Source organism: Dermacentor albipictus, chromosome 7, assembly GCF_038994185.2.
Source record: "Dermacentor albipictus isolate Rhodes 1998 colony chromosome 7, USDA_Dalb.pri_finalv2, whole genome shotgun sequence".
NCBI lineage: Eukaryota > Metazoa > Arthropoda > Arachnida > Ixodida > Ixodidae > Dermacentor > Dermacentor albipictus.
Window position 1 is genome coordinate 122,190,539 of NC_091827.1, and position 24,355 is coordinate 122,214,893.

The window sequence follows — 24,355 nt, forward strand, 5'->3', positions numbered from 1 at the left end:
TTGAAACATCGGAGTGGATTGGGCACGTAAGGCCTAACACGGAGCTTGATGTACCCGGCCTCGATTGACTCGGGCAAGATACTTGATCCAAAAGTAATTATTAGGTGCCTCGTCTGAATCTCTTTACCATCCCGCCTCATCTTTATTCTTCTGACGTTGATCACATTTTGTTCGCTGAAGCCCTCCAGGAGTTCCGCTTCAGTCAGCTCAAGTAAATCATCATCTGACACAACACCACGGGTGGTGTTCATTGTACGGTGTGGGGTTACTGTTATGGGGGTCTCGCCAAATGACACTAGTTGCTGTAGTTTCTCGTATTGTTTTACATCGCGGAGCTCCAAGAGGAGGTCGCCGCTTGCCATCCTCGACACCTTGTACCCGGGACCAAAAGCATCAGTCAGGGATTTTGAAACAAGGAATGATGAAATGTTTCGGACTACTTTGTTTGGCTTTTCAGAATGAATAACGTGAAAGCGGGGAAAATTCTGGGTTTGACGTCCAAAAAACCTGAAGACATCTTCGGTGCGCCCTCGTTTCTGAGGGCGATCAGCAAGGGAGGGGAAAGAAGTTTCCATGAAAAATTGTATATATTCGGCAACAGCGCCGACCGCCCACCACGGAGCCCAACGAGGGGACACGGCAGAGCTTGCATACAAGTCTGCACGACGCCAGTCGTACGCCGTCACTATAACCGAATATGGTGTACCCAAGGTTGGATAGCCACACAGGGTTAACCCTTGCCGCCAGGAGAAAGGAAGTAAAAAGAAGAGAGAAGGAGACAGGAAAGGTAAAAAAGTGAGAGATAAAGACGAAGATTTGAGGAGGGAGAGACAGGAAAAGGCGACTGCCGATATCCCCCGGGTGGGTCAGTCCGGGGGTGCCGTCTACGTGAAGCCGAGGCCAAAGGGGTGTGTTGCCGCCGCCGAGGGGCCGTAAAGGTCCAAACACCCGGCATTGACTCAACCCCCAGGATCCCCTTTTCCCCGGACACGGCTAAGCCGCGCACGGCTACACGCGGGAGGGTCCAACCCTCGTGTGCTCGGGTACATGGTGTCGCAACACACCAAACGCCTGCTGACGCAGACGCCCCTGCGGGGGATAATTTGCAAAATACTGCAGCTCCTTCCACATATGCTAACTCTATTGACCACTGTACTTGCATAAAAGGTTGAATTTCCATATAATGAAATTTCGACATGCAAAAGAAAATTGCCGATTTTGCTGACTTTATCGAGGTTTAACTGTACACTGATAAGAATAATCTCGCTGTTTTGCACAGGAAAAACTTTGAGACACTCTTCGATTTGCATTGTATGGCAGGTTCCATGCTGTTTTAAATTTCTTTCACTGCAAAACAGCATCTATACCGAAAACAGTGTTTACTTTGTTTACAGATGGTGTTTTGGCTCATGGTTGCTATGAATTGATTTTTATGTATCATGACTGCTTTCATATACTGCCCATCTTACTCTATATCCCACTTGGGCTCTGTGGGGTATATTTAGGGTTGTGTGAATATAAAAATTTTCCAATACAAATCGAATACTTAACGTCGAATGTCAAACTGAATATCAAATGACATGCACATGCACTTATTCGCAAGTTGGTTTAATTTGTTATGTTAGAACATTGCTTTACATTGTAAATTATAAAAAAAAAGACTAGTGAGCCGTTATATGATAACATTGTGTATTTAGCTCATGTTAACTTCGAAAATTGAATAATTCCCACTAACCGTCCTCACCAGCCTGTGCTTTATTATACCGCTCAAATGCCCTTAAACTCTAAAGCAGCTGACCCTATGCTAGTTGTCACTTCGCGCACTTGCTGTCAATCAATGAGCTCAGACTTGGGAGTGGCCCTGACTACAACACACAAAAGAGAGAGGGAGGAAAAGAAAAAGGAGAAAGAAAGAGAAAAATAAAATTCACCTCCGATTATGATACTTCCTAATGCAAAACTTGAGTGCAGCTCTATATATGTTTTCGTTTCACAATATATTGGCTGGCGTGGTCAATCTATCTCATGCGGCCCATTCCAAATGAAGCGAAATGTGGCGCGTCTGCCTCGCTAATTGGGAGATCGCGAGAGGCAGCACTTGGGTGATGCGTGGGTGCGATTCACGGCAGCTGCCGCAGACAGACCTCAGCTCTTGCAGTGCTTTCTTTTTATAGAGACGACGCACGCTACTCTGGCACCATATTGTAGCCATTGCCACACAGCCCGTCTTGCTTGGCACTACACTTTTATTCTTATGCTTTCGTTCCATGAATGACGAGAGCGGATCTTCATTGTGGGGAAGTTGTGCCACCAGTGTCAGTGGTGACAACACCCAAGGGGACATCACGTTGATCCTTACTCGTAGCCGCTCACCATCGCCCCTTACAGGAGCAGTGATACACGTCACACACCCTGGTACTGCAGACTGACCTCAGTAGCCGACACCGCGCATGAGCCTAGCCCTCTCCATATCACGGCACCCTGGCACCTGCTTGGAAGCGCAGAGGTGACTGTCCAAATGGATGCAGATGCCTGGGCCACCGGCAACTCTGCGCATGCACAAGCTGCCTCCCCTCCGCTTTCTGCCTCATGGTTCCGCTGCACCCTCCCTCTGCACCATCGCCTTTCTTTCATCTCCCACTGCGCTGCGCGTTCGCTTTCATTCTTCGCACTGCTCATTCACTAGGTTATGCCAACACCGTCGGACACTGCCGACATGCGCCGCAGGAATGGGCGCCCAAGAGCTGCGCTCGAAAAAGTGCACCCTTGCCGTCTGCAAACCCATGCTCCTTGCTATTGAGAGGCTGGCTTTTCTGCATAGTTTAGACATTTGGTGGCTAAGTGTGCTTTACAAGCAAAATTCCGCTAACGGCACGAAATCATCACAAAATTCATCATATCGCCCCAATATTCTTAGAGTATATAGAAAAGAACACTAAGAATCATCTTTGCTTCTGCAAAGCCAGCAATATATTTGATTTAATTTGAACATTCGTATCCAACTGCATATTTGAACATTTTCGGATATCTATTTTTTTTTAATCGAATACAAAAATACGAGGGTTAATCCAGAAATAAGGTTCCCATCAATTTTAGAAATAGACAACATTGTTTATTCTCATAGAAATATACATAATTAAAAAGATGAAACATAGCTCCATTTTTCTACAGAATCACCATCTTTTTCTACGCATTTTTGTGGACGGTGCTCCAATTTTTGTATCCCAATGTCGTAGAAGTCCACCGCCGACCCGCTGAGGAAGCGTTTCACCTCTTCTTTGACTTCATTGTCCCTCCAGAAGCGTTGGCCATTCAAATGTTCCGTTAACTTCGGGGACAAGTAATAATCACTAGGCGTCTGGACTGTACGGTGGGAGGTGCATGACAGTCCACCCAAAGATTGTCAAAAGTTCCAGAGTTTGACGGGAGATGTGAGGTCAGGCATTGTCGTGAAGCACCGTTACATCAGCTGCCTGTCGTCCTCGCTGGCAGTTCTGGATAGCTCGCCTCAGTTTTCTTGGTGTTGCACAATAACTGTCCGAGTTGATTGTTGTCCCACGTTCCATGAAATCGATCAGTAATATCCACTTACAATCCCCAAAAACACTGGCCATGACTTTGCCAGCAGAAGGAGTTTGTTTGAACGTCTTTGCCACTGGTGATTCTGGGTGACCCCACTGTGTGGATTTTTGTTTCGTTTCAGGAGTCAAATGAAACACGCACGTTTCATCTCCCATAACAATGAGTCCAACAATCCTTCCTTATCTTCCTGACACTTTTGAAGAAACTGGTGGGCACAGTCAAGGCGTTTCTCCTAGTGGTCTGATGGCAATAGCCGCGGTACCCATCGAGCACAATACTTGTGATACCCCGATTTTTCAGCCAAAGCTCTTTCCACTGTACCATAAGAACTCCTAGGAATCTGAGCAACAAGTTCACGGACGGTGATGCTCCTGTTTTGAAGAACTGACGGTCTTCCACTCCATTTTTCATCGTGGACTTCCTTCTGACCGGCACTAAACTCCCTGCACCGCTTTCAAACGTGTTGAACGGACATACACTTGTCGCCGTAGACCTCTGTCAACTGTTCATGAATATCCATGGGTGGAGTCCCTTTGGCGTGCGAGAAGCAAATTACAAAACAAATCTCACACTTGGCAGGATCCACAATGGGAACCTCCATATCGGACGGCTGCTGAGCCAAGAATGGTTGGTGGAGCGAAGAATGGCCGGGGGGAATCGAAAGTGGGCAAACAGCCGCACAGTGTTGCCGGATTTCGTCTCGCACCTTACTGTGTGGCTGGAGCTCTTTGGGAACATATTTCTGGATCAACCCTCATATTAAATATATAATATTCCATAATATTCTAACATTCGCACACCCTTAGTATATTTAAATAAATAAATAAATAAATAAATAACCAAAACTTCACTAAAGAGACACGCTAAATCATTTTAGGCTGTTAAACTATTATTTAAAAACTATATTTTATTTAATTTTGTGGTAAGCACTTGATTACTAGGAGGAAAAATGTAGACCAAAGTTCAAGTTTCTGAATCTTGCGAACAAATCTTAGTGAGTGTGCATCCGTGTTTGAACATTTTTTGCGTATTTAGGCAGTTGTGGCAGAGTAAAAGTTCTCAAAATTTCGTATGTTTGGCCTTTAGCTCCCTTACAGTACAATGCAGTCCACTTTTACCAATAAGAACTTCACTATACTCTGTTTCAGTAGTTTCAGGCTGCAGAGCCAAGGCATTGCAACCTGCAAGTGCAGATTCTTGAGCAGCAGCATGTACCATATTTACACAATGCGACCACGAATATAAAGTGAGGGGGCAGTTTCGGTCTCTCAGAAAAAAAAAAAAAAAAAGAACAGAGCTATGTGTGTGTGTGTATATATGTTATGATTATAACATGTTTTTATTAGTATTTGTGGCTGTCCTCAAGAACGTTGTTGCCTTCCATTCCCCCAAAGTTATTTGAGAGGCAGCACCAATACAACCGAAAACAGCTCTGTACGCAAGAGTAATTGCAGTGGCACCTTTATACTTATACTGGTTTAGCCCACTGCAGTTTGAAGCACCAGAAATAAGTTTAAGAAAGAAAAAACTGCATGTTACATTCCTGTAATGAGCAAAATTGTAATGCCAGGCACTTTCTGATGCCAGAAATTCCAGAAAAAAACTTGCCATATATTTGTGCAAATACAGAAGTGCCACAGTTTGGAAAGCGTTGGACAACTAAACAGCCTTGACGAGTGGTCTTGTCAGTAGGTGTTTACTTGGAAACTTCTCTGCAGGTTGCAGGGCAGTTTATAATGCAATTTTATTTCATTCTTTAATGAAATATTTATTGAGGCTCGGTATTGAATATAGAGTTCTCCACTTGCTCGAATGAAAGCACGTAGAGAACGATAAACTAATGCAATGTTGTCGTACAGACACTGATTTGCACTTAAAAAGTAGAAATACATAATTTGACAGGGCCTAAATTCATATGTGTAGACTCAGCACAGCCACTACCCTGCGGAGGACTCCCTCCCGAGTAGTGGTGCATCCTTCTCAAGAACAGCATCTGTAGGTGCCCTTGTGAGCTACTGTTCCAAGCTAGGGCATACGCGAACGGAGCGATTAAGTTGTCTGTCAAGTATTTCTTTATTTCGGGAAATCCTCGATGCATGCACACACATGCAGCTGGCCTACATTACCGAGGCCTTTCTGTTTGCCCGTAGCCGGGTCTCCGAGTCTGTAGGTATTGCGTTCAATGTGTGCAGTCACTCTAGATGGCCCTGTGCGTCGAGGGGCAAACTTGGCTGTGAATCCAATGGCTGCCTTGCTTAGCGGGGGCGTGTCCCGGAGAACAAAGTCTCCAACCTGGAAGGTAGCTGGAGTGCGCTTTTCGTTGCAGTACTTTGACTGGCTGGCTTTTGCCAAAGTTTGGTGGTCCTGAACAAAGGCCCAGGCATCTCGAATGTACACATCTAGTTCAGCAGCTAGGGCATGAGGTGCAGTCGGGGGCACCTCGGTGACAGCTGCCTGAATGTGATGGCTCCACGGGTTCCATAGTTCGCGCCCACAGCACAAGAAGGCAGGCGTAAAGCCAGTAACTACACTTTCAGACGTGCACACTACAAATGCCACTTCGGGCAGCCTTTTGTCGCAGTCCCTGTGGAAAGTACAGTGACCCATCAGGCATTGTTTAACCGTTGCGTTATGGCATTCCACAGACTGTCCTGCTGGTCTGTATAGGACTGTGTGGCTTTCCTTGATTGCCCAGTGCTGGAGAATGCCTTTCCACAGTTAGCTTATGAATGGTTTGCCATTGTCCCTAGAGATGGAGCTAGGCGCACCATGCCGAAAAGAACATAGATCATTTTATCGATGATCAATATCCAGGTAGGCGCACGTAACGGGAAAAGCTCCACAAACTTCGTGAACTTGTCCAGCACTACCAGGATGTACTTGTGGCACCGAGGGGTTGTGGGCAGTGGCCCAGTAAGGTCCACACTTAGCTGCTGCATTGGGTGGGTGGCTCGTGAACTGTCCATCAGTCCTTTTGGTTTTAGCCAGTGAGGTTTGAAAGCCTGGCACTGCTGGCAGCTGCGGATGTAACGAGAGGTATGGGAGCGGATACCGAGCCATGTGAACCGGCTCTTCACACGTTTCCAAGTTTTAAAAAAGCCTAAATGCCCACTTAGAGGGTGGTCATGCTCCATTTTCAGTGCCATGTCTCGTAAGTGTTGGGGAAGCCAGGAAACTTTACATTCATCGTCCGTGTACATAGGGATACCATTGTTCGAGATTTCGCCGTCATCAGCTAGGTCCTGTACCCTGTTGGACTCTTTAGAATCGCCAGGTAGCAGGCCACACATTAAGTATTGCAGCAGCTGTAGAAGCAGTGGATTCTTGCGTTGTTCCAACTGGAACTTTGCAGTGTCGGTGAGTGGGGACACATCAATCACTTCAACAAGGGCTGCTAGTTCAAAACAGATGGTTTTTTGTGGCTCTTGCACTTCGATTGGAAACCAGTCCTTCGCCAAACAAGGCTGAGCAGATTCGGCAGCAGGGATGGGGCACCTGCTTAGTGCATCCGCCGGGATGTTGGCCTGTACTTTACAATACCTTATGGTACACTTGAACCCTTGTAATCTCAACACCCAACGTCGCACTCTGCTCGATGTCTGCTCAGTTGTAAACATCCAAGCCAATGATGCATGGTCACAATGCACCTCAAATGATGTGAATTCTACATCCGGTCGGAATCTATCGACAGCCCACACCACAGCGAGGCATTCCCATTCTTGGACAGTATAGTTCTTTTCAGCAGCACTGAGGGTCCTGCTTATAAATGACACAGGCCTGAGTTCACCTTCGACTTTCTGCAACAACACTGCCGATATGCCAGTGCCACTGGCGTCTGTTTCAATCACGAAGGGCCTGTTCAGGTCAGGCAATACCACAGCCACCTCTCCTGCCAGCATTAGCCTCAGAGTCTCAAATGTTGTCTGTTGCTCAGCACCCAAAACCCAATGGGCTCCTTTCTTGAGTAGAGCTCTCAGGGGTCTGGCTTTGTCAGAAAACCAGGGGATAATATTTCTGTAGTATCCCACAAGGCCCAAAAACATTTGGAGCACCTTGACTGTTTTAGGGCACGGGAACTCTGCAACCGCTTGCACATTGTCCGCGTCGGGTTGACGCTTGCCTGGAGAGATTACATGTCCAAGAAACCTTAATGCATGTTCACAGCATGTAACTTTGCTGGGATTGATTGCGAGACCTGCAGAGGCAATTCTTCTCAGTACCTCATCAATATGTTGTAGGTGGTCTTCAAGTGTTTCTAAATAAATTAGCACATCCTCAAGAAATGCCATGCAGTAGTTGCGCTTTATGCCTTCTAACACTTTGTCCATGAGAGACTGAAATGTTACCGGCCCACCTGCTACCCCAAATGGCATTCGTTTAAATTAAAACACTCCTCTATGGCACAAGAATGCAGTCTTCGGTACATCTTCGGGAGCAACCGACACTTGAAAGAAGCCCTGAACAAGGTCGAGACTCGTGAACCACCTAGCGCGGCCGAGCTGAGCCAGTGCCCAGTCTATGCGGGGCATGGGATATACTGGCATAGTTGTGATTGCACTTAAGGGTCTGTAGTCTTCCGTAAGGCAATATCTTCCAGTTTTCTTCTTTACTAATACAGGGGCACTGGCCCAGGAACTGGAGCAGGGCTCATTGTGGTCTTTGTCCAGCAAATCTTGGATACACCCATCAAGAATTTATCTCTTTTGGCTGTTAACCGTGTGCAGCTTGCATCTAGCTGTCTGTTTTGTGAACCACCAGGGACGTGCAACCTGGCATAGTGGCAAAAATATGGTTATGGTCTGCAAGGATGTTATTATGTTTCTGCGTTCGCTCTGCCCAAATGTTCTCTAGACTATGCTCGCTACTCTCAGTGGTATTGTGGCATACATCCTGTACATCTGCAAAAAGTACCTGTAGAGAGCTGGCCACATTTTCATCAGGCTCTTGACCTTGCTTATCGCGTTGCTACGCTGTCTTACAGACTGACGGCAGTCGGTGTCCAGTATCCGACGCACATGGCTGCTTTGGTGCCTATCTAAATTTGATGAGCCCATGTGGGTCAGAGTGCAGTGACCATCCACCAAGGCCCATACGGAGAGGGATACCGGCCACCTCAAGAAAATCCCCCCCAAGGACAACATCGTGACACAGCTCAGGCAAAAAAAAAAAAAAAAGAAAGCTGCTTCCTGAACCCACTTTGCCAATGAATACAACAGCAAACCGATAGTGCAGTTTGTGACCAGCCCTAAGCAAGCCTCAGGGTTTGTGCTTTTTCCCTGAAGGTGGCTCCTGCACACTTGGCTGCTGCGATGGCACCGCTACCTATCAAGTTCATGCTTGCCCCAATGTTCATGAATGCATAAAGGAGACTGTTGCCAATCAACAGTTCATGCAGTGGTTCTTTATTACCGGCTGTTGCGAGCACTTGCAGGGACGTCGCATAGCTGTTGGCCGGAGGAGCGGCGATCTTGTAAGTGTCCTGGGGATTTGCAGTGAAAACAGCGGCGTTGGCTGTGTGGTCTAGCAGTAGCACATTGACATGTAATATGGCCAAAACTGCCCACCGCCGACACGTATACTGCGGTATGGCGGCTCGAATCGGAAGATACCTTGCATCGCTTGAAACCTGAAGTTCTGAGGCGCTCTCCTGAGTTGTTGCGGTGCCAAAGTGTAGTTGCCCCGTGTGTTCGGCGCACAAGCGAACAGCACAGGTGAGGGGTTCCACTCGGAGGCTCCAGCATGAAGCGTCGTTGACCAAGGACACTCAAAAGCCGAAACTGGCGCAGGCTGCAGCTGCCACTCTCCTTGCTGGGCTGGGAGGGTTTGGTTGGGCGTTGCAGTGATGTGGGCGGAGACGAAGGCCAAATCAGCTGCTGCTTGTGCAATATGCGGTGGTGGCGGTGGCACATAGCGCAAGCAATGTCAAGCACGTTCCATGATAGGGCCGGCCGCCTTCACCATTTCCTGCAGGTTTGTGAAGCTCCTGCTGGCTGTTAGGTCTTGGCAATGTCTTGGAATGCCGGATGCATCGGTCTCCGCATGCGTTCCACCTTTTCGGCATCTGAAACAGGCTCTGCTATACAATCATAGTATTAGGCAATCACATGAATGAACTGCTAGAGGCTTTCTGCCGGATTCTGAGTGCATTGATCTAGCTCTGCTTTTAGTTTAAACTTGTAGTCAACGGTGGTAAACACCGCCATAAATTCGTACACGACGGACTGCCAGTCGGGATGCGCACCTGAGAAGAACCACCATTGTTTGGCTGACCCCTCAAATGCTGCTGGAAGCAACTGCAAATGGCGGTCAGGGGGGACCCCCGCAATATCGCAGTAGTCTGAGTACTTCTCCAGAAACTCTTGCGGCGAGTTTCGGTCCTGGTAGCCGCTGAATTTCGGCAGTGGGATGGGTGCACCTTTGATGTTGAGTGTTGACCCTGCCCCGGTTGTCTCATCAAGCCTAGCCATGCCGGTTGTCTCGTGGGGCCTAACCCTCACGTTGAGTGGCATGGTGTGCAGAATTTGAGCTATGTCAGCTGCGAGTCTCCCCCTTTCCATTGTGGTCCCGGAGGTCGAAGCCAACAGTCCTTGGACGATCGAAGAAGGCAGGACTGCACAACTGGCTGGGAGGCACTAGACATTCTTGGTCCTCCATGTTAGGTATGGTTGGACAAGCCCCCACTTGTCAAGTACGTCCTTTATTTCGGGAAATCCTTGGTGCACGCACACACATGCAGTCTGCGTTCCGTCCCGCCCCACCGCACGTGGCTTGCTCCGCTGATTATTTCACTCACCCAGTTCGTTTTCGTGTGCTCCCCGCATGCCGACTGCGCACACACGCCTTCAATGTTCTCTCTCCCCACCACACACCACAGCCTGCCGTCCCATGCCTGCTACTCTACACAGTTGCCTACCGTCTTGTGCCTGCGACTCTATGCCACCTGGTGTTGGCCCGGTACCCTCACATGGTGTTTAACATACTTAGAACAGTGTGTAAGGAGTGCGGTAAATGCGCACAAAGTCTGATTAAGAAATTGGCTACACTTACGAATGTCAGCGAGTGCACCACTCACAAATGGACGTTAAAAGAGGCATCAAGAGAAAGGGTGCCGTGCGGCATGCTGGCGGAGTGCCCCTCTCCGCTTCCACTGTTTCTGGAAGCCACCTTCTCCTCTGCATCCTTTGATATCTTGAAGATGCACGTCATAGCAAATATGGAACCAATTTTTTACTACTGCTATGACAACAGCTGATCTCGCTGCGCAGTTGCCACCTTAGTACTGCAGCTGCCTGTGGTGCAGTGCTCGCCGCTGGCACAGGAGACGGCGCAGAAGGGCATCCTTAAGATGCTCTAGACGCCTCGATCGGTCAAAGAAGCCTGTAGCTTCTACAGTGTTGCACAGAACTATTGAAACAGAGTATACATCTGTATAGAAGTCGACAAAATCTTTGACATGATGGCGAGCTAGTGCGGGAACTTCTAGGCACGGAGGCCATCCATCTTTAATTTTTCGTGCATTTGCTGGCTTACGAAGCCTCCCCTCATGGCAAGAGTGAATGTTCTTTCTGGTATTCTAGAAGGGCAAGTTACTGACATAGCTGAACATATTTTTCATACAGTGGATCTTTTAAGTGAAACCGAAAAGGAGATACTCAGTTATGTTGTGTCTGCGTGTTATGCCTCTGCAGTAACAACGGGGCAGCCTTAGTGCGAGAGGAGGCTCAGTTAGTGGGAAGAGATGCAAGAATGAAAGATCCGTGGCAACAATGCCTTCAAGTTCTTGAGCCATCTTGCCAATGCTAGAGCACACGGTGTGCTTTACTATGTAACTTCTTGTCTGTATTATTTATATCCAGTATAGCTTCCGTTTCATGTTTGACCATGTCCAGCTGATACATTGCTCCATGACACGGCAGTGGTATGACACAACCACGACTGTGTTGTGACGATGATGGTACAGTGGCGATAGCAGCATGACGACAATGCAAAGAAGACAATGGCCAGATGCATAATTACGACAATGACGACAATGATGGTATGTTACGTCATTCAAATTTCTCCTTGTTTTTGCCAAGCTGTTACTTTAACCATGAACTCGTAGCGACTTGCCCAGTTTTCTATCCAACTTCTTTAATCTAAAATCAACTGTATTTACTTGCATAATGCTTAACCCCCTTCTCCCTTTCTAGCCATGAAAAAAAGATTTTTTTCCACGAGTAATCATTGCCCCTTCGAAAATTGCTGCAGTGACTGCCATCAGTTTGTTCAGGACAGTAATGATGATAGCACATGGCAGTCAAGAACTAGTATGGTGATCAGCAACACAGTGTTGACACTGATACTGAATAGGTTGGGCCCGAGCCACCTGAATTATTTATTTACAGAGTCAGGGTTCTGCTAGTGTCTTCAAACAGAAGCCATTTGCAGTTCCGACTTGTGTAGAGCCCGTGCTCTTATATTACAAAGGTAAGTACTTGTCTTTTTCAAGCCAGCATATGATCTCCTGAGCCCAGTGTATGTACCGTATTTACTTCCATAATGATCGCACTCGTGTAATGATTGCACCCCGGAATTTTGTTGTCAAAATTCGATTTTTTTACTTTCCTGTGTAGTGATCGCACCCGAACTTGTCGCAGCGATATGTTGTGTGCCAAATCTAGCTAATGATGATCGCGCCTACCACCTGTCGAATGCTGTCAAATGCTACGCGAACAACTCTTCAAGACTGTGATGTGTGATGCGCGACATGGTGCGGTGATCAGGATGGTCAGGAGCAGACGACAAGGAAAGCGTGCTGAGGCAAATTCCATGCTGGAAGGTAAAAAAACGACAACGTCGAAGAGCATCCGGCACGTGAACGTGCGGCGCAAGAAAAACAACTAAAAGAAAAGCAAACCAATTAGGAAAGACCACGGGGCGTCAGGCAGCCAATCGGAGAATGCCTAATCGGCCAGAGAGAAGAAAAAGCGTGGTGCACTGGCAGGAGGAGACGCAGAGGAGACGCCGGGGAGACGCCGAAGGAGTTCCAGGAAGCGACGCCAGAAGGAGGTCAACCACCGGTCTGGGAGTTGAAGACGGGCCATCGGGTTCCGGACCCGAGCCACCAGGACTTCACCCGACCGGGGCCTCCTGCCAGCCCGTTCCTGTTCGTCGCCCGTCTACCCGAGTGTACCGCCAGCTGCTCAAGGCCGGTGAGCGTCTGCGCCAGTGGGCAGGACGAGAACAGTCGGGCTACGGGCCCGAGTTCTACGCCAGCTGCCTGGCCAGAACGCCGCCCCTGTCTGTCGTGCCGCCTGCTGCCCGAGGCCGGCGTTCGGGCTTCTGCGCCCATGGGCAGGACAAGAGCAGTCGGGCTACGGGCCCGAGCTCTACACCCAGCTGCCCGGCCAGAATGCCGCCGCCGTCTACTCGTGCCACCAAGCCGCCTGCTTTACCTCTCCAAGCCAGAGCTGGCCAGCTCCGGTCGCCCGGTCAACCAACTTACACCACGACCTTTGGTGAGACCAGCGCCACTCCTTTCGTCAGCTTGTCGTCGCGTCGCCGCGTCGAGACTGTTGTGTGTCCCTGCCGTCGTGGCAAGCCCGGACTAGCGTACTAGTTAGCTCCATACTAGCCCCAAGTGTGCTTCTTTGTGCGATGATATCTATTTGAGTGTTTTTTTTATGTTTTCTATTTTCTTCTATTTCTTTTAAGCCTTTTTTTTGTTCCATTAAATGCTTGTGTGTGTGGTCGAAAAGAACGGCTTTGTCCCCAATTGGATTCTCGGAGGCTCCGCCTAAGAGAACCGTCAGAACCTCTTCAGTACACGAACCTTTGTCCCCATATTAGGGTCATCACAAAGACAAAACAAGTGGTCTGCATGCAACAAACATTCTTAAGCAGATGCCCCATTTTATCCCTTTCATCACTTTCCACACTTCTATGAAAAAAAAATAAAAAATGTTACAACCAAAATTGCCTTGGCTTTATTATTTGTAGGCTTCATAATGGTTGCGGTCAACGACAACAAAAAAAGGTGCATTTTGATTCTTCTTGTCTGTACTCATGGGAACGCAACAAATCGCGAGCGGAAGCGATAGCAGGCACGTTTACACTGCTACATTAGAAGTGTACCTTATTCACACACCGACGCTTGTAACACAGCTAAGATATTTGCCCACCCTTAGCGGAAATGTACCGTATTAGGATAGTAGTGAGGACAAATGCCGCAGTTTCTGCAGCATGCCTGCCATGTGTTTCTATGTCACTGGCAGCTAAGTGCGCCCATCTGTTTCTGTGCCATCAAAGTGTACATGGCTAGGTTATTGCTGCGGAGTTGCCGATATTAATGATATTATTCATTACTGATACAAAAGAAACTGTTTCAACGCGCGTAATTGACTCACGAAAAGAAAAAAAATCTCGTTCGGTGCGTTCGGCTTGCTCCGCTGGCCGCCATTTTTGTTTTGGTGTCCCGCATTGTTACAGCGGCAGCCGCCTGTTTGTTGACCTATTGTCATCCCGTAGCAAATGCGGGATGAAAAAAATATTTCTTTCTCTTGGAAAATTTACCCTGTGTAATGAACGCAGCCCTGAATTTGCAGCAATCTTTTTGCCAAAAAAGTGTGATCATTATGCGAATAGATATGGTAGGTATGGTTCTTTTATAGGGAGGAGAGGGTAAGGCGGGTGGGTGAAGCAAGAAACGAGGGTGTGTTAGCGGCGAGGGTGTAGAATTGAAAAGAACGATGTGTTACCGAATGTTGGCGGAGGAAAGTGAGGTAGCGCCGTGTGTCATCCAGTTGACGTATCACTGTAACTGGCTGGCACACGGCACTACCTCGCATTTCTTCACCGACGTTCAGTAGCACACCGGTCTTTTGAATTCTACACCCTCGCTGCTAACACACCCTTGTTCCTTGCATCACCCACCCACCTTACCCTCTCCCCCCTTTAGAAGAACAGTGCCTAAATATACTAGGCCGAGGAGAGCATATGTCACCCTGAGAAAGACAAGTCCACCCGTCGAAATGTTGGCTCCTGCTTTAACCTTATTCTCGTCTCGCTCATCGTCTTGAATTTCCATATCCCACCTTCCTCGCGTTTCCAAAGGTAAGTAAAATTTGAAAGTAGTATGTAGTTTCAGTGGCTGGCATGAGAACCCAGACTTACACACTTAATTTTTCATGTTTCTGTTTAGCACCTAGAATGTTTTCTCAGAAGCACTTTCCTCCCAATTTCGCATCAATCATTAATGAAAAAAGGTTAGAGCATTATGTTAGTAAATGTTATACATCCGTTCGGTCACTAATCCATACTGCACTCCTTGTTTCTCAAGCTTACACCTACCTTTCTTTTAGTTCAATCACTCAAATGCGCAGTCCTTATCAATAACTCAAATTTCTTTTGTTATCTTCCATCCTTCAGCCTTATGGGTTAGTACAACTAAAGTGCACTAGCTGTGTACTTTTCTTTTGAAGTGCAATAGAGTCTCGGTGATGCGATAACGACCGATATGAATTACGGGATTATACAAAATTTTCAAAGGTTGCTGCCCATGTCTAGCTTACAAAGTACTAAATTTCCAATGTTGTAAACTGCGTACCGTGGCACGGCAGATGATACGAGTGATCGAGCCGCCATGCGCTGATGCCCAGGTCCCATTGCTGTTGCAAGGAGACCTACGCCACCCACCCCTGTGCGTCCCTCACAAAAAAGAAAAGAACAGAAAAAAATAAAAGCTTTTGGTTTGTGCAGTATCATGCAACTTGTTGGCCGTTTTTGAACACCTTGCAATGTTATCAGAAGGTGGCACGACAATCACACATGACTCAGTGTTGCCCAGTGAGCAAGATCGGCGGCATCTGCTACCACAGGCAGAATTATCTCTACATTCCATGCCTTCGGTCGTCTTCGGCACCGGATGACAATTTGAAACCTTTGCAGTGATCAGACCACTCGATACGAAGTAGCTTCGGTGCGGCAAAGAGAAGTAATCAGATTCCCTTATCTTCTGCAAATCACGTCCTTATCACCATCAGGCGCAGCAAAGAAAGAAACTCGAAATGACCAGGCAGATCTTAAAATCAGAACACGTGCAGCTCCATACTGCCAAAATGTGCGTGAAACAAGCGCACCACTGGGCCTCTTCCATTGTCCGTCTCCAACAGATAATCGAAGAGGCCCGGGGATTCAATTTCACGCCAGCCAATAGGAGCGCTCCTTGGGAGTAACGTGACTGCAGTAAAGAATTCTGATGCTAGTTCTCTCTTTTTACACTGCCTTTTGTTGCTTTTATTTCTGCACGGAGAAATAAATACAGTACTGCAGCTATCTGAATCTCCGATTTCTGGTGATTATGGGGATAACAAGATGGCAGCGACACATCAACAGAAAGACACACCTGAGTGATCAGCAGTGCCAGAGCACCTCCCGAAGCCCAATTTCGAAAACAACACACACAAAAACTAGAATTGTCTCAAATTGTGCTGCGAATTTCTTACAAATATTTCGCGATGAGATAAAGAAAGGTCTTAAGTTTGCGGAAGAAAAAAGATATCTGAAATTTTAAGCAAGTCGGCTGTGTTTTACTGCCACATACACCCTTAAATTCTCAATTTTAGTACATTTTTAGGTGATACAAATTTTGAGTGCTACAAATATTTGCTCCATCTCAAGAGATTCACATCATCGAGATTCTACCATATATTGGTCAGCTGCCATTGACGCCCTGAGAGTGCCAACTAATTTTTACTTCATGATCGTAGTTATCTCAGTCCCCACAACTACTTGGCGTAAATGAATTGGTGCACTTTGTCATCATCCGTGCGGTCCATAGCACATCTGACATTCCATGTGTATGAAACGACTCCGCAGCGTTTACAAATGGGATAATGGCCATGCCTAGGTTAACCACTTCGCTGATTCATCCTGCAATACTCACAATTCTTGAGAACGCCTAAACCTCGTGACAAATTTTTGTTGCTGCTACCTTGGCATGCAAAATAACTTTGAATGATCTTTTGTAACCTAAGACTGAAAGCGGTGCATCATCGTCAGCTTTCTGTGCAAGGACTTGTTCTCTTGCCGTCTTGCGATGATGCTGGCTTGTACGGTAGGGGGCATCGAATGTGGTTTCATATCCTTGGAAAAAATGTACGATTTAAAAATGGGTAAATACAGGTAATCATTCCTTGTGAGCTGCCATTACCACTTTAAAATTTTCTTGAGTAGACACATAACAGGCATTTTCGGAAATAGGTAACCATTTTTCGACACATTCTTTGCCATGTTTGGCATCTATTGTGGTCACCATTGGGGACACCCTTTGTGTCGGCTGCATTAGGGCTGACTGGTCAAGTTTGAACAATGTAGTGAGGGTCGATTTAGAGATAGAAATTATCAAAATTGTGGCCCACAGAAATTCAAGGGTGCAGGCTGGAACCTTCAGTCAGGATAAACTTTACCAAAAAATCAAACAGGCTGGAGTCAAATTACCGAAAGTCTACTGTATACAGTCGAACCCACTTATAACAATATTTAAGTGAAACGAAAATTCGATTGTTAAAACCGATAAATGTTATAACCGAGTTATAAGCCCTGTTATAATTCCGGTTATAAATGTTATAAGCGAAATTATTTCCCTGCGTTCTCCCATGCCGGAGCTCGAGGATCGCATGATGCCCATGTGATGAGCCCCACCTTTTTTTTTTTGCTTCTTGCCTTTTTCTGGTGCGACGTACTTCCGCTGACGGCATCACACGTGAGCTGCTGATTGTTTGGTTCCACGCAGCGCACAATTTTGCGCACTTTGCATGAGGACACCTGAATAGTGGTATAAGTCAAACACTGAGGAAGACACAAGCTCATCACAGAGCATGGTCATGCGCTGGGACACGGCAGAAAGTGAGATAGCTTCGGTGTTTGTGCGTGTGACTGCACGACGTGGGTACGAGCAAATGAAACAGAAGTACATCTCTCTTGCTGCGGTGCAAAGTAAAACAAAAACATGCAGTAATTCGGCTTGTGCCTTTCATTACTTCTGTAAGCTTTAATTCATCCATTCTAGCAACATATTACACAAATAACAGATGTTGCCTTGAACAATTCTCGAAGTCACGTGTCACCACGAACGACGTCACAGCACAAACACGTGTACGTAGGCACACTAGCCATGTCTTTCTCTATACACTCGCACGTGTAGGTCTCCCTCCAGATAGGAGCGCGGCAGACGGAAGGAGAAGCTGAAACAGTGTTCCGTTTGAAATTTCAGACCTTTTCGCAGCATAAGGCGATGTAATACTTTGCAGACACGATCGTTATCGCGCCCTGTATGCTCTGCGCTTGTCAGCTCAAAGTGGCCAGACCTGATAACGGGTCCTTTAAAAAATGGCACTGCTATAACAACTGCTAAGAGGGGTCATAGACGGCCAGCGATATACGAGTTCTACCGAGGCGTCACCTCGGTGGCCCCAAAGGAGTCTTGTATCCAGGTGCTCTACGTAGTGGAGTGGAAGGTTCCTCGCAAGAACGAAGCCCTAGAGGGACTGAGTCGCCTGCTGGGCCTCCTGTGAGGTCAATGTTGAGGCAAACGTGCCTTACCAAGCATCGCTGCCATCATCGCCGTCGCTATCTGATGCAAGCAAGTTCGCGACGACAGCCTCATCCGTTAGAACTCAGTTTCCAAATCTGCAGCTGTGTGCCTTCTTTTCACTGGCAATGTCGTGCATTGCTGATTATCAGCGGGCGGATAAGACATTTTCCATTTCAGCGGCGAGTCAAAAGAGGCTGCGAAACCAAGTGGCCAGGAACGATTTCGACGCAATCAACAAAGACGAACACGAGCGGTCAAGCTGTTTGCAGAACTGCGCTAAATGAGGAGCCAGTGAGCAACATGCGAGCAGTGCAGTTTGCGCGGTCCATACGTGTTTCGGAGGGTGGCAAGGCGTAGAGCCATGGGCGCGGTCCATTTGTATTTGGAGGGGAGGAAGGGCAACGGGAGAGAGGTGCCTGGAGAAGACTCAAAAATGAGCGCACGGCGGCTGTTGGAGCAGTGGGTCATCATGCAGCGGCTCAAATTTCTTGTTTTCTTTTTTTCTTTTCGAGGATTTTGCATTTGACTACCTTCCGGCTCAGACACCCAGCAGCCAGACTTCATCGTTATAACCGATAATGTGTTACCGAGGTATTGTAGTAAGCGGGCTATTTCACCGTGGAAACCAGAAAAGTTGACAGTGCAGCAGCTTCTCATTGTTATAACCAATCTATTGTTAAAACTGGTAGCATTATAAGTGGGTTCGACTGTACAGTCACACTGAGAGGGTAAATGAGAACACTGGGACAAACGAAAGCAATGGCACTGTGTCTTTGTTGCAGTCTTTTTGAGCACCCATTATGATTGCACTAACAAAGTGGTGACCCTTTTGATATTTGTTCTATCCAAACACAGAAACCACTGACCACGGGAAAACTAATGCAGTGACATCCTCTTTGTTCGTTATGTATGGACATTTGTCACAAGCAAGCTTGGCTTTAGACTCAAAATGCTAACAAGATATAGAATACCGTACCTATTTGAACAGAAGGCAAGGTTTTCTTTACCATATGCTTAGCCTCGAAGTGGGCCCCCCTGCCTTATATGCGAATTTTTCCTTTAGGTGTGGCTTCACAGCAACTCAAATTTCGCCTTATACTATAGCTTTACGGCAGTGCAAGTCGCAATGTCGTGAAGGTGCACTACGAGGTGAAATTCAATATGCCGTGAAGCCACACCTAAAGAAAAAATTTGCATACAGCCTGCACTCTGTGTATTGAAGCTCCCTTCCCCCCATTTCTTGGTCGTCATATTGCGTTTTGGTTGTGTTATCCATTCAGTATTTTAGACAATCCCCACCGATTCTGAATAATCCGTCAGCTACGCTATATTGTCTTATATAACGTGGCATACTGAAGCTTTTTTTCTTGGTTGCCCCAACTGCACCCTTGCTTTATAATCTAATAATTATGGCAGTCTGCCCCAATGGCTCCTCGAGGATGCAAGACGCTTGAGCTAGGTCCCACCTGTAGCAGCTGACGAAGTGAGCATAGGCTACGGCGATCCAGTTCTGGTGGCCCTTGACCATGCAGACCCGGAGATTGTCCGGCCATGCTGACACACCTGCCAACAGGAGAGCATCCAGTCAGTGGGAAGGCTGGGTGTAGTTCCACAACTCAATGCGGACGACCATAAACTCTGAAGTACAGCAGCAGCAAATATGCAATAGAGTTCCTCAAAACATGATAGCATTATTTAGTTTGTTAGCTGTTACTGTAAACCACTCCAGAACAGCTTCAGACAGGAAGGTCATGGGGTCAGGGAAAAGTAGTCTAGTGTCAAACCATTTGTCATGTCACAACGCTTAAGTGTCAGATGTTTAATCAATCCTCATCAACCATTGTCATTAACGATTGAAATGAATTAGTGTAATTTAATTGTTAACATATGCAGCCTCTCAATGTTTAGACAGTTAATTACATACCCTAACATGTGTTCCTTAAAGTCTGCTCTAGTGATTATTTTGTTATGTCACTAGCAGCAACCCAATGCACACAATATGCTCAAGATATACTACGTCATACATGCACGATGCCTTGAGGCAAGTCTTTGAATATATTGTTACATGTAGCTGGAGCCCAATACTATATACAATTTATTTATAGGGAAGCTAACGGAAGGCCAAAATGGCGATGCTATATCAAGTGGGCCCACGTCGTCTTTTTCCTCCCCAGTGCAGCCTCACTGTGGCGGCTGTTCCGTAGCAATATATATAGATGCACCGGTTCATAACAAACTCGATAGTTTTGCAAAAAGTGGCCGTTATATCAGTAGTTAAATATATATGGACTCGCTCTTTAGGAAACACTGAGAAATTAACTGCACTGAAGCTGCGTTTCGCCAGCACTTTGGGGGAAACCAGACTTTCAGTGTCATTTTTGTTCCAGTGTGTCCCCGCACCTAGCTGCAAACTTTAGTTAGAAACGTCCATCTTAAGAACTACATGCGGCATCGTATTGCCATGTCAAAATGGCTGCCGGTTCCCGATCACCCGTCATTTTAATAATAATAATATTTGGGGTTTTACGTGCCAAAACCACTTTCTGATTATGAGGCACGCCGTAGTGGAGGACTCCGGAAATTTGGACCACCTGGGGTTCTTTAACGTGCACCTAAATCTAAGCACACGGGTGTTTTCGCATTTCGCCCCCATCGAAATGCGGCCGCCGTGGCCGGGATACGATCCCGCGACCTCGTGCTCAGCAGCCCAACACCATAGCCACTGAGCAACCACGGCGGGTCGTCATTTTAAAACTGCAAGTGCAGCCACCAATTTTTATTCGTGAACTCGTGATATATTCTACTACCAGCTGGACATGACTAATTTACACAACAAAGCGAAGCATTCCAGTTGGCCGGAAGCATAAACAGTGGAAACTACTGCGGCATGCTGCCACTGTGAAGGTTTTTCCGCCTTATGACTACACATTAACTACACAAGAAAGGTAAAATTACGTTACCTATGTCGATTTGGGTGAAACAAGTGTACGGTTGAAAGACGGAACATTACCCTGAATCGTTATCAGCAAAAAATCTTAGCCACATGTGCATTTACGCTATTGTACAAAGAGGGCGATGGGAGTGACAGACTAGGCAGACAATGTGAATACATAAGCAGACATGCAGACATTACACGTGAACATGAAATACAGTCAACGACTGAATTTTCGGACATGCCTGATATTTCGGACGTCTTCGTGGCACCGCCACGAGCCCCATAGAATCAATGTATAAGGACATCTGAAGTTTCGGACGCTCGAACCCCCCGCCGTCCAATTTTCCGGACTTTTTGACGGACGGAAGGTCTTTTGGCTCCTCGTGCAGCGCCCTTGCGAAGGAAATCGACTTGCAGCCGAAGCATATCACCGCTCTGAACCACAACTAGCCGAATCTAGCCGTCACACACCGATTTGGTCTGGCCACGCTGGCTATGTTCATCGCCGTACTTCCGCCTTCGGCAGAGTTTCCGGAGCGGCGTCATTTTGTTTGTTTGCGCAGGCCACGTTTTGGCTAGTGTGGTGTGTGGTTGTGCTGTTGTGTCAAGTGTGCTCTGCGACGCTAGGCCTAGGTGCTTCGATGCTCGTCAACGAACTCCACTGCTTGCAACTTGAGGATTTCACTTGCCTTCAGTGGCGCCCACTTTGTCTTCGTCGTCCTCGCCGATGGCATTGAAGCGCGGAAAGCAGTAGTACTGTCGGACGACGTGATCAACCACCTCCGCTCTGCTGGGGTTTCCATACCCACGGAAATAACTTTTGAACAGTTTGTTGACACTGACAACGAGCTCGACTTCTGCGCAGAACTGACTGACGAGGAAATAGTCCGTCAGGTTGTGGGGGATTCAGAAGACTCCGATGTTGAAAATGAGGAGCCAATGCCGGCGCCGCCTACAAGCGCCGAGTTGACACGAGCACTGTTGACTCTTTTATCGGTGTACAGTGCTGACATGACCCTTGCTCAGATCGAGGCGAATATGATCGCATGCAACCAGAACGCTGTCAAACAACAATCAACAAGTTCTTCAAGCCACTGCAGCAATAACACCGGCTGCCCGACGGTGCACATGTACATAATAAACCGGCAGTCGGCTGCATACAGAGTTTTTCAACGCCTCCTTTTATAGCCACTTCACTGATGCTGTGGCAGGGTTTCGAAAGCCTGTTACTTCGCTTTTTACCTCTAGATCTGAGAAAAAAAGAAAAAGGGTGCGTTTTTTTTGCATGCATTCATTTTTTCTGACTGCCTGAATTTTTGGACGTTTTTACGTTCTCTAGAGGGTCCGAAAAATCAGTCGTTGACTGTACGAAGTAACCGACAGCGTCCCAGTGGGCAATGGCAGGGACAATAATGAGCCCCCTCGTGCACCCACTTCAGTGACGGTTATTGAGACCCTGAATGTCATCCACAGCTTTGCCAAGTGTAGTCGTGGTGACTGTGAGACGCTGTGCGTGTTTAGTGGGCTATAGATCATGGGCCGTGAAAAAAAGAAAGCTATAACCAAACTTGCCTTGGCTTCATTATTTATAGGCTTGATAATGGTTGTGGTCAACAACTACAAAGGCGCTTTTCGATTACTCTCGTCTGCACTCATGGGCACGCAACAAATTGCGAGCGGCAACAATAGTAGCCACCTTCACACTGATACGTTAGAAGTGTACACTATTCACACGCCGACGCTTGTGACACTGCTAAGATGGTTGCCCACCCTTAGCGGAAACGTGCCGTATTAGGATAGTAGTGAAGACAAATGCCGCAGTTTTCGCAGCATGCCCACCATGTGTTTCTATGTCACTGGCAGCTAAGCATGCCCATCTCTGTTTCTGTCCTATCAGAGTGGACATGGCTATGTTATTGCTGTACACTTGCCGATATTAAGAATATTATTCATCACTCATACGGAAGAAACTGTTTCAGTGCGCGTAATGTATTCACAAAAAGAAAAAAAAATCGCGTTCGGTGCATTCGGCTTACTCCGCCGGTCGCCACTTTTGCTTTGGTGTCCCGCAGTGTCACAGCGTCAGCCGCCTGTTTGTTGACCTGCTGTCATCCCGCATTTGCTGCGGGATGAAAATTTTTTTTTTCTTTTCGTGTAAAATTTAACCCGCATAATGATCGCACCCCTGAATTTGCAGCAATTCTCTTTCATAAAAAAGTGCGATCATTGTGCGAGTAAATACAGTATTTAATTTCTATCTCTTACTCTGAACAATACAAGGTATGTTGGTGGCAAAACCCCCTGGGGGTTTCGCCTGTCGCTTGTTAGTGTGGTGTCCCAAGTAGGCCGAGTACTTTTGACCAACAATGTAGTGCCAGTGAGCACACCTCTGTTCTGCCTAATAAAACAATAAATCACGACATGAAGACCTGTGCCGATAATGCCAGCTCATAGGTTACTTTTAAAGCACAAAGATGAGTTATTGGAATAGCACATGTTATTCAAAAACTTTGGTTTTATTAAATTGGGGCTACCAATTCGCTCTTTCCATCACAGCCTTGGACAACGAGTGATACTCGATTGACCATGCCAGCCAGATAGCAGCAGTGAATGGGCCCTGGGCTGAAGGCTCCACTATCTGGGACTTCATTACAAAACAAGTAAAGTTTTCTACTGCTACTACTAGTACAATTCTTGGATTATTAGGTGTGTGCCCATTCTTGGCCAATCCTCCAGAATGACTATGTGCCACAGTGATGAGTGAAAGAAAACGGCGCTGACAACAACGCGTCTCCTGGGTTGGCTGTTCAGCGGAGCACCGTTGGTGGCCTGGCTAATGCCTGCATATGCATCGAGCACTGCATATGCATCGAGCACTGCGGCTCACGCACAAATCGTCCGCAGGGCAGGCTGACCATACCTGCAACGTGCACTGTGGCTCCGATGCAGGCTGACTGCCGAGCGGTCGTCCCTGGTTTGTGGCGAGCCATCTTCTTCTTCCTGTCCATCATCGAGGCGTCTTCTACGTCATCACGCCGCCGTCCCTCATTACGGCACCGTCACTCCGGCACCTCTCGTTTCCTGTCTACTGTACCGTGAGCTCTTTTTAACTGTTCTGTTTCTCAGACACACGGCAGCCTTAGAACTTCTGGCCTAGTCATGTCGTGTCGTGTGCCTTAACGTCCTTTGTGATTGTAGTTTGGCAATTGTGGGTTTCATAAATGTAGCTTTCTTTTTTAGTTTTCATAAATGTGGGTTGTGTTTCC

At 47.1% G+C, this 24,355-nt stretch overlaps 1 protein-coding gene across 2 annotated transcripts in view; it reads right to left on the reverse strand.

Moving 5' to 3' along the window:
• Positions 1-24,355, reverse strand: part of LOC139048139 (SH3KBP1-binding protein 1) — a 175,765-nt gene that overhangs the window by 116,700 nt on the left and 34,710 nt on the right. For both annotated transcript variants that reach the window (XM_070522647.1, XM_070522646.1), the window contains exon 9: positions 19,621-19,717. In XM_070522647.1, coding sequence (XP_070378748.1) covers positions 19,621-19,717 — 97 coding nt within the window. The remainder of the gene's footprint in view (positions 1-19,620; positions 19,718-24,355) is intronic.